Raw genomic sequence first — 12,155 nt, 5'->3', positions numbered from 1 at the left:
GGACACATCCGGCACTGCCTCGTGATTTCTGGGCCCAGCGCTGGGATCAGGCCTGACCTTGGAGAGGCAAGTGTACAGGCAGGAAATGGACCAGCACCTGCTTCAGTGGAGCTGATGGGTAAACCAGTGTGCCCCCCCACCCCAGTTCCTCTTAGGGGAACCCCAGGGGAGGGGCTTCTGAAAACTCAGATTGAGCTCTGGTTGGGCCCAGGGAGCTGGTCCCCAGGCAAGCAACTCCACTGCTCTGCGTCTTCCTACTAAAAGGACCCGGAGCACTCATCACACCCCACCTCACCCAAGGTAAAAGTCACACAAATACAAGGTCAGTTGCAAAGCCATCAACACCTGACCACTTTCACCAACTCCTTCTATTTCCAACTTCTCTGCTGTGCCCCTGCTCACACCAAAGACGGTTCTGGAAATGGGGGCTCGGCGCTCTCTCCAGCTGGCAGCCTTCGTCCTAGTCAGTGGTATGACTAGGATGTACCCAGAAAAGCAACCACATGCTAACACTGGGACTGAGACGGTGTCTCCCATGTCCCTCAGGGCAGCTGTCTCATGGCCATCTTGGGGAGCGTAGGGAGTTCTGCGGGGGACTGGGCGGCACCCCTAAACCCCCCCCAGGTCTGACCCCATCCCTTGGGGCAGCTGGTGGACAGAGCCCGTGTCCTGTGGTGGGCAGTGATGATGCTGGGGGTTGCAGGCCCAGGGTTGACACCTACTCCGTTCCTGGCTCTGCGGGGCATCCACCCAAGAGTGTTCAATTGGAGCCTCAGCACTTCCATCACAATGACACCCCACGCACCCCCCTAAACCTGTGGGAGAGCCGCACACTCCCCACAAAGATGTGGCCTGGTCTGTCAGGGTTTTGAGGGCCACAGCGGTGCAAAGGGCAAGTGCCCAGAATCACCTCCAGTTGAACGCCAGTCAGAAACAGTGAGAACCCACTGATGCAGACAAGAAACACCTTCCTTTTGAATTCAGTGATCACATTGGCACCTAAAGCAACACATTTCTGCATACAGGACAACTGCTCCTGGTTCTGCATTCCAAAGGTGCCCTGAGGTTACCTGTATCCAGATGCACTGCTCCCAGGTGGGGGCTACCATCACAGCTTCTGGCCCACCGAGATCACTGGGCTCATCTGGCCAGTGCCCAAGGGCCTGTGGGCACCATGCACCAAGGCAGAGGCTCGGGGGACCCATCGGGCTAATGTGATGGGGGATGTCAGGCAGCACTGTGCCTCCATGCCCCAGGCCCTCCCCACAGCCCTTCGACAGCCCCGCTCCATTACTGGCTCGCCTAATTAGGGTAATAAAATGAAAATAATCAAAGTCACAGGAAATCTCTCCATAAGCTGTCACCGCTGGGTCTCCACTCGCTCATTTGGGTGCCGTGCCTTTGTGAATGTCAAGGAGCTGAAGAGCAGGCCAGGAGCCGGACGGGGGGGCCAGGCCATGCTGACCACAGCTGCCTGACCCTTGCAGACCTAGAGCCCAGACTCCACCTCCTCCTTGGGAGCCCCCCTATCGGGCTGGGGGGGGCCACTTCCCAGGGACCAGGACCCTGGGGAGGACATCCCTGCCCCATAGCACCCAGTGCCCGAGCGGTCACTCCACCTGGTCCCCTGAGCCCAAGAACAGGGATGAACCTGGCATCTGGGAACCTTGGCATGTTGAGTTAGGCGGGGCCCTCACCCTAAACAGGACCACCCCTCCAGGCAGGTGCAACTCATCCACCTCCCCAGGGGCCCCACCAGGGCAGGGTTCAGCGTCTCAGACCCCAGGGCAACAGCCTCAGTCCAGCTCTGCCCTGCCCACCTCTGCTGCCTCCTCCCACCCATCCCCCTCCCTAGTGGGAGGGGGCCGATGCCTAAAATATCAGCTGATGCTACCGGCCTTCCTCCACCACAGTCCAGGTGATCCTGGGCCAGCAGGGCATGTCACGGCCCCTTAGGGCCACCTTCCAGGCCTCATCTCAAGGAGAGGACGGGCCCCCCGCTGGGACGGGGTGTGGTGGGGAGGGGGGTCTGGTCTGTTTGCTCAGCAGAGAGTAGTTATCGGGAGGGAGATCCACAGGAGACCAGGTGGACAGGTGACCTGGGGGCCAGTTTCCTCGGAAGCACCCTGCAGGAGGGGCGTGGACGGTTGAAAGGGGCACTGAAGCAGCAAGGCAGAGTTCTGGGGGTGGCAGGGGCCCCCAGGCCCGCCCAGCTCCACGGAGCTCCTTCCCCACCTGTGAGGGGATGGGTCTGGGGGTGCGCCCTAGACTGCGGGCAGCTCCCCCCCAGCGTCCAGAGGCCCCCTACCCTAGCCCAGCCTGGTCTGGCAGCTGCGGCTAGGGGCCACAGGGGGCGGGGTCCGGGGCGGGGGCGCGCCGGGCCGCTGGGGGCGCGGCTGAGCTGCCAGACCGCGGGGCTGTTGACAGTCTCCCGGGAAACGGACCCGCCCTCTCGACCCCGGGCGCCTCCGAGAGCCCAGATCCGCGGACCCTCCGGCAGAGCCGCGTCTACAGCCCCTCCACCTGGCCGCCCCCAAGTCTGGGTGGCGAGCCTTTTCCTTCCGCGCACTCCCCGCACATCCCTCACAGCCTCGGAGCACAGGCGAGTGTGAGCGCGTGTGCAGGTTGGGAGCCACCTCCGTGTGTGCCCTGTGTGTGCATATGTATGCGAGTGCGTACCTATGTGCACGGGTGTGTGTCTGTGTCTCAGTGTGTGTCAGAGAGCAAACATTAGGTGGGGGGCGGGGTTGGGGGGGCGGTGTTTGCAGGCATTTGGAGAACCGGGAGAGAAAGCCCCAGCAAGTGAGCCTTTCTTCAGGCTGGAAGGTTTGGGGACAGAGAGAGGCCTGCGGCAGGGCTGCGTGGAACTGACCTCAAGAACTGCCCCCCTCACCAGCGTGGCTTCCCACCCCACCCAAGAGCTGGCCAGGTTCCCCTCACCACCCCAGCCTTACCTGCACCACCCCCTCCCCCCGCCTTGCCCAGGTGTGGGAGGTGGGCAGGGCTGTGGTCCTGAGGCTGGGCGGTGAGTGGAAACTCAGAGGCCTGAGAAGGTGTAGGGGATGCCCATGTGACCCAGATGGGCGGCAGGAGGGCCCACCTTCGGAGCAGCTGTGCTAGGAGGGGCAGCAGTTGGAGTGAGGGCCAGGGGTCCCTGACCCCTCAGGTTGCCCGATTCCTCCCCATGTGGATACTCAGAAGTCAGATGTCCATCAAGTGTTGATTACTGAGCGCGGTCATGGCCCCCTCTGCAGAGGAGGAAGCTGAGGCCTGGAGGCAAACAGACTGGGGGCCTGGCCTGGGAGATGTGCCCCAGCCCGGTGGAGACGCCTGCAGGGCAGGCACCCCAGACACCCCTTGGTGGCTGAATTCACACTGTCTTCAATCGGGGGCTCCACGCTGACTCTGAGGTCTCAGTGGGGAGGGTCAGGGGGCAGCCCTGAAGCAGGACTGGGGAGCCCGTAGGCCAGGTGGGCCACATACGCGCTAACCATACTCCCTCTCCAGGTGCTGTGAGGATGGACATGGGCCCATTGGAGGTGCGGGCGTGATGTCGGCCCAGGAGCTCGTGGCCTGCCTCTGCCGAGAGGGTGACCAGCACCTGGCCCTGGGGGAGACCCCGCTGGCCACCGCCTTCTATCTGGCTGCCTTCAGCTGCCACGCTCCCTCGGCCCTGCGGAGCATCCGAGCTGCCCTGCCCGAGACCCGGGGGTCATCTGTGGTGGCCACCCTAGAGGCCTGGTGCCGAGGTGACAGCCAGATCCCAGCCATCCACTGGGATGGCATGGCGGTGGTCTCCCTGACAGGGACCCTGGCCTGCGCCTTCCTGGCCACCCTCTGCCCTGACCACCCCGTTGCAGCCCTGCACTCCCTGGCCGGCCTGCTGGCACACGGGCACCACGGGGAAGTGGTGCGGCGCTGCGGGGTCCTGCTGGACGCTCACTCCCAGCAGAGCCTGGAGTTGCGGCTGACCCGCGCCCTGGCCTGGGTCCTGTCCGGAACACAGGTGCACACTGGGGTGGCCGACTACCTCCAGGCCTTCGTGGACAGCGCCGACCGGACCATGGCCTTCATTCACATGCATCAGCAGCCCTACCTCCCTGCTCTGGTCAGAGCCCTCCAGGACTACATCTCAGAGCATCAGGAGGCTGGGGATGGTGCCAGCCAACAGGTGACCAACTGCCAGGGACTCCTTGCAGCCCTGGACCCTGGGGGCACCTGGAGCATCACCCTGTCGCCTGAAGCCCTGCTCCAGCATGGCAGGTATGAGGACTGCCGGGCAGCCTGCAGCCGGGCCCTGGAGGCCACCCCAACGGGGTGCAGACCCCAAGGTAGGCATGCCCTCCATACCCACCAAGGACCAGGTCGAAAATTGCTCCTGCTGTTGCTTCACTGCATGGTTAAGTCCTGCTCATGATGGGGGTGGGAGTTGTGCTGGTGTTGGGGACACTACAGTGACAAAACGGACAGGCCCCTGACCTTACAGAGCACCAAGAAAAGAAGACAAAATTTGTGCTTTGAGAAAGCACTGTGCTACTATGCGAGGTGCTGTTTAGCCCGCTGGTCAGGGAAGGCTTCTTGGAGGAGGTGTCATTTGAGCTGAGACTGAAGGATTGGCAGCAGAAACAGAATATGAGAAAGAATTGGGGTGTCCATGCCACTGAATGGATCCAGCATGGCTGGCAGGGGGCTGTGGGTGGGGGCAGAGGGCAACAGAAGGCCCTAAAGGCAGTAGCCGCAGCTAAGCCCTCTGGCTGAGGACTTTCGATTTTCTCCTCAGAGAAGCAAGAAGTCAGGGAGGTTTTAAACTGGAGTGAGGTGCTCTGAGCTGCATTTTTCAAGTCTCTGTCTGCTGTGCACAGAACGTGCCCTGGGGGCCAGACTGAGAAGAGAAACTGCCAGAGGCTGGATGCAGTCCAGGTCTGAGTTAACACTGAGACAGAAATGATAAGACTGGCCAGGTGTAGTGAGGGAGGGGAAGAGGGGGGCACAGGGATGGATCGAGAATGACTTTAAGAGTTCACTTTCAGCAGCTGGATGGCAGAGGACAGAGAGAAGCAGACAGGAAAGGGGGCCTCAAAGGCTGGAGACACCCCCAGTTTGAGATGCTGCTCCTGCCCTTTGCTGGGTCCTCCCTCTGGTGGGGGTGGAAGTAGTGGGGCCGTGGTTGGGAGCACCCAGGAGCCACACACCAGCCTGCCACCCCACTCCCAACCCCCTGCCACCTGCTGGCCTCCCTGTGCACATGTGAGGGTGGGGGTCACACCCACTTCTGAAGGTTACTGGGCAAATTCAGTGAAACTGTGTATCAAACCCTGAAAATGGTATCTCCGCTAAGTGCTCTCCAATCACCCACTAAGTTCTTCCAAAATGTTCCTGGAGCCCATCAATTGGATGTGTCATTAGGCAGCTGGACACGTGAGCCTTGAGATCCCAGGGCATGGTCTCAAGGTTTTTGGGGATCATCCACACAAGGAAGAGATTGATGATCATGGTCCAGATCGGGAGAGCCCCCAGGATAGAGTGGGGCAGCTGGACACCTAGAGGCAGGGGCCGGGAGCTGACATTCAGTGGGCGGACCCATCGTTCGGGTATGAAAGGCATTTTCAGACACACCACACAGCACCGCTGGAAGCTGGGTGCAGGCATATCTACTCCACCAATGGGGCCGCCAAGGGCACACGGAGTGTTCATAGAGGCTGGAATTTGGCCCTCACGTGCTCCTAACTGCCAACTACACTGCTCCCCACAAAAGGGGACCCAGCAAAATGGACAGGAGGACAAGAAGGAGGAGGGAACTCGGGAGCCCACAGCGTGGTGACACCTGCGTTTATGAGATAAAGAGCTGCCTCTGCCAAATCCATGCAGAGGGGGAGGGGCATGTCTGTCCCGTGTGCCTGGGAGGCTCCTGGTGATGCCAAGGTGAGATGGGAACCAGACAGAATTGAAAAGTGAGCAGGTTTCTTTCTAGGAATATGCCAGAGCAGACACCCTGCAGTCCTCCTACTTTCAATGACCTAAAAATGCTCAACAAAGTCACAACAGAATCCTGAGTAAGAGGCCCTTGGTGCCCAAAGCACAAGCACACAGTGACCTGTGAGCTGGGGTCGTTCAGCAACTCCTGGGGTGAGGGGCAGGTCTTTCACTTTAATGGCCAGTAGAGCCCCTGCAGGTGCCTCAGTGGGCACCTGAGGCATTGCCTCTTCTGCAACATAGAAGATTCAAGTTCTGTCCCTCGGTTAGGAAGATCCCCTGGAGGAGCACACAGCAACCCACTCCAGTATTCTTGCCTGGAGAATTCCATGGACAGAGGAGCCTGGCGGGCTACAGTCTGTGGAGTCACAAAGAGTTGAACAAGAGTGAGCAACTAAACAAAGAGGGGTTCAGAGGAACCTCTGATTTATAGCCAGTTGGTCAGAAGAACCAGTGACAACCTGGATGTATTGGGGTTCCCTGGTGGCTCAATCAGTAAAGAATCTGCCTGCAATGCAGAGGTCTGGATTCAATCCCTGAGTTGGGAAGACCCTCTGAAGAAGGAAATGGCAACCCATTCCAGTGTTCTTGCCTGGAGAATCCCATGGACAAGGAGACTGGCAGGCTACAGTCCATAGGGTCACAAAGAGTTGGACATGGCTTAGCGACTGAACAACAACAATACAGGGACACTCAGTGCATGAGGACAAGATACAGAACAAGAGCCACATCTCCCAGGGGTCGAAGTTCCCTGACTGCTTATCTTTGGAAAGTCCCCAGGAGCCATATCCTGTTTGTTCAAGATTCCTCATTAAGAACTAATGGGGTAGGTGAGAGACATAGCCATGATTCACCCAGCATGGAAACAGAGTTGGCTTGGCCTTGAGATTAGCTGGGACCAGCAGAAAGCAGCAGAAGTGATGCTGTGTGGTTCTGGAAGCCAGGCTCCACCTCCATCCTCCTGGAACCTCCTCAGTGTCATGCACAGAAGGTAACTAGTGAATCACGAGGGCCCACACCAGGAGGGAGGCTCAGCCTATGGCCAACACCAGGACCCCAGACATGTGAGTGAGGCCACCTTACACCTGCCTGCCCAGTCAAGCCCCAGATGGCCTTGGCCGCAGGAATGATCCCCGATAAGACCAACAGAACTGCCAGTTCAGCCCAAATTGAAGAAAAATCACTGCAAATAGAAAAGTTGTTGCTTTAAGTCATTAGGTTTTGTGGCATTTTGTTACATAGCAACAGTAGCTGATATAACTGTATACTGAGTCAAAGCATTGGTTTTTGATGCATCCTTTAACCAAAACTGACTTAAATAATACAGGACTTATAGGCTTATGTTTCTATAATAATGTAATTTATAACATTAATTAATGGAAGAAAAATTAGGGAATAAATTAGGGGAGAGTATTTTATAACATTTAACATCTCCAAAATTTTAACAACCAGGAATAGAAGAAAACTTACTTAATTGGAAAAGATAAAACCTATCAAAACCTACCAAAATATCATACTTAATAGTGATATTTTAGAACCAAGAATGTGGTGGCTGCCCACACCCCCATTTATACATCACTGCTTTAGAGATGCTAGCCAATGCAATAAGGGGAAATAATAAGACTAGAAAGGAAGAGATAAAGCAACCATTATTTCAGACAATATGATTAGCTATGTAGAAACCCAACAGAAACAACAAAAATGTATTAGATATAGGAGTAGAATTTAACAGGAGATACAAAAAGTATTTATGTTTACAGACACCAACAATGAATAGGAGCTTAATGGTTTTAAAGTACACCTTTTACTGTAGCAAAAGAAAATAATTTATTTCAATGAGCCATATGACTTTATGGAGAACTCTGTAGAACTTCATTAAAATAAAATAAATAACGCCTCTGTAAGCAGAGAGATAGCCAATGTCTACTGTTAGAAATATTTGATATGATAGTAGAAGAGCAAAGGACCAATAATAGACAAGACAAAGAGGAAGGAGTAAGAGCCGAAAGAGAAGGGGAGTGGAGAGGGGAGAAGAAGGAGAAGACGACAGTGGTATACGATTGTCTCTACCAGTTAATACAAAGCTATACTAATCAATACAGAAAGATATTGACTTGAGGAATAGATGGACTAATAAAACAAATTAGAGAGCCCAGAAACAGACCTATAATTATCTGGAACTTAATATATGAGAGTAAGCATTGCAAAGCTACAGGGGGAAAAAAAGGACCATGATTCAGTACATAGTACCGATTCTCTACCTCAAACCATGCAAAAAAAGTAAATTCCAGGTGAATTATGTTAACAGCTAAGCTTTACATTTTCTAAAAGAAAATATGAGAGAATATCTTAAGGTTCTGTGTACAGCTAGGCTTCTTAAGATGCAAAAGTAATGGAAACAATAAAGAAAAATTTGATACATTTGATTGAATTGAAATTTTTAAACTTCTATTTTGCCCACAATTGTAGAAAATGAGAGGACAATCCACAACAGAGAGAAAATATTTCCAAAATATTCAGTGGGTAAAAGATGAGTACTCAGAGTATTCAAAGAATTCCTACATATCCATAAGGGAGAAAAAATCCAGTACAAGAACTGGCAAATGCATTTCCCAAAGGAGAAAACACAGATGGCTAATAAATATGTGGAAAATATTCAACATCATAGTAATGATACAAATGCAAATTAAAACAATGAGATACCACTTTCTCTACCCACCAGATTGGCAAGAAAGTATTTTTAAATAAATGAGCCTCACCAGCAATCAGGAAAATGAAAATTAAAACAACAGTGGTAACATTATAGCATGTTATATCCCCTCACCACCAGACTGTCAAAATGTTTTAATCTAACAATAAAAGATTCTGGATTTCAATAATGTTGAACTAGCTAGACTAAACTGTGTGTCCCACAGATAATTATAAAATTGGGGCAAAATATAAAATGCAAATATTTGGCAGTTGAACAGTGACCAAATGCAGGCAGAAACCAGAGACTGACCCTAAAAGATGAAGACTACACAAGGTGAGATTTGTAGTTTTGCAGCTTTTTGACTCCTCAATCCACATAGGACAGAAAATTGCCATTTTACTCATTTGAGATGTCATATGACAGAAACTAGGGATGAGAAAAGTAATTGCAAAGTTAGAGGGGAAATCCTAAAAAGGATAGAGCCACATTCAGGGAGGAAAAGAGATAAGACCCCAAATCCATGTATTGCTGTTCTTCATTATTCAGTCACTAAGTCATGACCCCATGGATTACAGCACACCAGGCTTCCCTGTCCATCACCAACTCCCAGAGCCTGCTCAAACACATGTCCATCCAGTCAGTGATGCCATCCAACCACCTCGTCCTCTGTTGTCCCCTTCTCCTCTTGCCTTCAATCTTTCCCAGCATCAGGGTCTTTTCCAGTGAGTCAGTTCTTTGCATCAGGTGACCAAATATTGGAGTTTCAGCTTCAGCATCAGTCCTTCCAATGAATATTCAGGGTTGATTTCCTTTAAGAATGACTGGTTTGGTCTCCTTGCAAGGAGATTAAATCTGTATATTAAATCCACTTAAACCTTTGGCTGTCCACTGACCTGCACACACAAGAGAGACTGCTGCTGCTGCTAAGTCACTTCAGTCGTGTCCGACTGTGCGACCCCATAGACGGCAGCCCACCAGGCTCCCCTGTCCCGGGGATTCTCCAGGCAAGAACACTGGAGTGGGTTGCCATTTCCTTCTCCAGCGCATGAAAGTGAAAAGTGAAAGTGAAGTCACTCAGTCATGTCCAACTCTTAGCGACCCCATGGACTGCAGCCTACCAGGCTCCTTTGTCCATGGGATTTTCCAGGCAAGAGTATTGGAGTGGGGTGCCATTGCCTTCTCCGACAAGAGAGACTGGGTGGCCTGAAAAAGTAACAGCTGGAAGCTGCAAGAACTAAATGGGATTTTCAGCTGCTTCCCACTTGAGAAGACAGACTTTTGAGTTTGATCCTAGCCAGTTTCAGTTCAGTTCAGTTCAGTTGCTCAGCCATGTCTGACTCTTCGAGACCCCATGGACCACAGCATGCCAGGCCTCCATGTCCATCACCAACTCCCAGAGTCTACTCAGATTCATCTCCCATTGATTCGGTGATGCCATCCAACCATCTTATCCTCTGTCGTCCCCTTCTCCTCCTGTCTTCAATCTTTCCCAGCATCAAGGTCTTTTCAAATGAGTCAGATCTTCGCATCAGGTAGCCAAAGTATTGGAGTGTCAGCTTCAACATCGGTCCTTCCAAAGAGCACTCATTGCCTGCTAAAACAAAATTCAGTTCTCTTCAAAGAAACATAACTGAACCCAGAGTCTCTACAAAAAATCAACCGGATGTCTAGTGTACAATTTTTAAAATTACTAAACATGCAAAGAAACGAAAATAAAAGGTGAGCCACAGTCAGGAGATAACGAAGTCAACAGAGATTGACCCAGGGTTTCCCTGGTGGCTCAACTATTGAGCCTGTGTTCTAGAGGCCAGAAACCTTCTGAGGGGCTCCCAGCCTCCTGCCAGCCCTCATCCTCTTCATGCCCTGTCCTTGGCCACTGAGACTCCAGGGGCTTGGCATGAGATGCTTCAGAGGGTCCTCCACTGGAGGGTTGGAGTCTACACGTGGTTCCCCTGGAGGACATGGCCCAACAGACAGACCAACGCCTCTGTTCTCTCCCCAGGCGAGCGTCTGGCCACCCTGTTGGTCACCCGCGCTGCAGCGACCTTTTTCCTAGACAGCGGGGCCCAAGACCTGCTTCCGGACCTGCACCGGGCCTTCCGGGAGAGCCCCTCGGGGGCTCGGAGGCAGTTCGAGGCTGTGCTCTCCGCCAGGGACCAGGAGCGCTTGCACGCCCAAGTGCAGGAGGCTGCAGACGTGGGCTTCTCCCACTTCCAGGAGACGGTGCGGAGTCGCCCCGAGCTCCGCGAGGACTCTGGCCGTGAACTGCTGGTCCCGGTGACCCAAGCGCTCCGGGTCCTGTGTCGAGTCGCCCCGCCCGGGGCGCGCCCCGCACTGGGCGCCCGACTGGCCGAGTGCCTGCTGCTGGCAGGCGACGCGGCGGGCGCCAGAGCGCTGTGTGAGCGCTTGCTCCGGCCCTCGCGCACCGGGGACCGTGCCGGGGACCGCGCGCCCCTGATGGCGCTGCGCGGCTTCTGCGCGCTACACTCTGGCGACTCAGGTAGCGCCCAGGAGGACTTCCAGGCAGTAGTGGAGCTGGGACCGCCTCACTTGAGTGGCTGCGTGCGCGCCCTGTGCGGCCGCGGGCTCCTGCGAGTGCTGGCGGGCAGCGCCTTCCTGGGTGCACTGGACTACGTTACCGCCTGCCGCCTAGGCCCCGAGGAAACTCTACTTGTCACCAAGACCTACGTGCCCTGGAACCAACGGGGGCTGCTGCTGACCGTGCTGCGCGAGGAGGGCCGCAAGATGCTGCAGCGGAGGCCAGAGCCAGGACCCAAGAGCTGGCGGGGCCGCCGGACTAAGGCCGGGGAGACAGACAGCCCTGCTGTGCAGGAAGGGTAAACACTAGCCCCGCGCACCCACCTGGGGCTGCTGCTTCATTCTGGTCTGCTCCAAGGTAGTCGGGGTGTGTGCCGTACTACTTTATAGATGAGTAAACTGAGGCAGGGAGTTGCTAGGTGATTTCCCTAAGGCCCTGGTTGGGGGTGTAGTCCTGGAGCCCAGATCTTTGACCCTTGGTCCAAAACGGCCGATACATTATGCACTTAGAAAATTAGAAACTCAAAAATGGAAATGAAAAAACAGAGCTTACCCGTCATCCCAGTTTGCGTTCCCTTGTTTCTCTTTGTACATATAAAATAGAGTTCACAAAACTGAATTTGTGCTCAGTATGCAAATATAACCCACGTTTTTACTCACTGAATCATGAACATTTCTTCTGCTGCTACTTACCTTTCTCAGACAGCCTGGTAGCTCATCCTGTGAACATCCCAACAGGGCTTCCGGCATTCCCAGCTCCTCTGCTCTTAGCTGTAATGCTACCGTGGTAACATCCACTCTTGGACTATTCTGCCCTAAAGATTCAACAGAAGCTGAGCTCTGGGGTCAGAGGGCATAGCTCCCTGTGAGGCCCTTGACCTTGGAGCTGCCCACCTGCCCATCAGGCCACATGCTCCAGCCCTGATGCTCCTTCTGCAAATTTCTTCGGCAG

General features: G+C 54.1%; 1 protein-coding gene across 1 annotated transcript in view; it reads left to right on the top strand.

The window, feature by feature from the left end:
• Positions 1-12,155, top strand: part of TTC34 (tetratricopeptide repeat domain 34) — a 44,614-nt gene that overhangs the window by 17,991 nt on the left and 14,468 nt on the right. The window contains exons 7-9 of the mRNA XM_043484647.1: positions 2,428-2,624; positions 3,508-4,331; positions 10,668-11,502. Coding sequence (XP_043340582.1) covers positions 2,428-2,624; positions 3,508-4,331; positions 10,668-11,502 — 1,856 coding nt within the window. The remainder of the gene's footprint in view (positions 1-2,427; positions 2,625-3,507; positions 4,332-10,667; positions 11,503-12,155) is intronic.

This window comes from Cervus canadensis, chromosome 13 (genome assembly GCF_019320065.1).
Source record: "Cervus canadensis isolate Bull #8, Minnesota chromosome 13, ASM1932006v1, whole genome shotgun sequence".
Classification (NCBI taxonomy): domain Eukaryota; kingdom Metazoa; phylum Chordata; class Mammalia; order Artiodactyla; family Cervidae; genus Cervus; species Cervus canadensis.
Note: the sequence above shows the minus strand (reverse complement) of the source record. Positions and strands in the feature narration are given on the sequence as shown.